Raw genomic sequence first — 1,279 nt, 5'->3', positions numbered from 1 at the left:
CCCTCCATGACCCTCCATGTCCTCCACGTCTCTCCATGTACCCCCATGTCCTCCATATCTGCCATGTCCTCCCATGTCTTCCATGACCCTCTATGTCTCTCCATGTCCCTCCATGTCCCATGTCCTCCATGGTCCCCATGTCCCTCCATGTCCTTCCCTGTCCCCATACCCCTCCATGTCCCTCCATATCCTTCCATGTCCTTCCATGTCCCCCATGTCCCTCCATGTCCCCCTATGTCCCCCTCATGTCCCTCCATATCCCCCCATTCCCGCCATGTCCAACATGTCCCCCCACGTCCCCTGTCTCCGTTCCCAGGATCTCGGTGCTGCTCCCCGACTCCATCACTACCTGGGAAATCCAGGCCATCGCCATCATTCCCGGCCATGGTGAGTGTCCCCACGTGTCCCTGTGGTGTCCCCACGTGTCCTCATGTCCCCCCATGCGGTGTGTTGACATGCCCCTCCCAGCTCTGCGGTGTCCCCATGTCCCCATGGTGTCCCCATCACCCTGTGTCCCTTTGGTGTTCCCATGGTGCCCATGTGTCTCCGTGATGTTCCTGCAGTGTCACCATGTCCCCCATATGTCCCCATGTCCCTGTGGTGGCCCATGTCCCTCCAGTGTCCCCACATCCCCGGAGTGCCCCATAGCCCCAGGGCAGCCCATGTTGGTGGTCTCCTCAGCAGTGGTCCCACGTCTCCCCAACGTCCCCATGTCCGTGAAGACACTGTCCCCATGTGTCCCGTGTCCCACGTGTGTCGATGCATGTTGCTGCGTGTTGACGCGTGTCCCCGTGTGTCCCCGCAGGCGTGTGCATGTCGGCCCCGCTGCGCCTGCCGGTGACGCAGGAGCTGCACGTGGGGCTGCGGCTGCCCTACAGCACCCGTCCCCGCGAGCAGCTCCAGCCCCGGGCCCTGCTGCACAGCAGCCTGCCCCACAGCGTCAACGTGAGCCCCCCACCCAGCCCCTATAGACACCCCATAGACCCCCATAGATCCCCTCTAGACACCCCATAGATCCCCCTTAGACACCCCATAGATCCCCCCCCTTAGACACCCCATCGAGCCCCTATAGATGCCCCCAGATCCCCCATAAGTCCCCTATGGATGCCCCACCAAGGCCCTATAGATGTCCCATAGACACTCCATAGACACCCCATGGATCTCCTATAGATGTCCCATAGAGTCCCTATGGACACCCCATGGATGCCCTATAGACACCTTATAGATCCCCTATAAACACCCCATAGATCCCCTATAGACACCCAGCAACACCCCACAG

General features: G+C 60.8%; 1 protein-coding gene across 1 annotated transcript in view; it reads left to right on the top strand.

The window, feature by feature from the left end:
- Positions 1 to 1,279, top strand: part of LOC112963625 (complement C4-like) — an 18,513-nt gene that overhangs the window by 2,782 nt on the left and 14,452 nt on the right. The window contains exons 2-3 of the mRNA XM_026060830.1: positions 317 to 387; positions 806 to 945. Coding sequence (XP_025916615.1) covers positions 317 to 387; positions 806 to 945 — 211 coding nt within the window. The remainder of the gene's footprint in view (positions 1 to 316; positions 388 to 805; positions 946 to 1,279) is intronic.

The sequence above is a fragment of the Apteryx rowi genome, unplaced genomic scaffold (assembly GCF_003343035.1).
Source record: "Apteryx rowi isolate R43461 unplaced genomic scaffold, aptRow1 scaffold_1719, whole genome shotgun sequence".
NCBI classification, from domain to species: Eukaryota; Metazoa; Chordata; class Aves; order Apterygiformes; family Apterygidae; genus Apteryx; species Apteryx rowi.
This window is presented reverse-complemented; position numbering and strand designations above follow the sequence as displayed.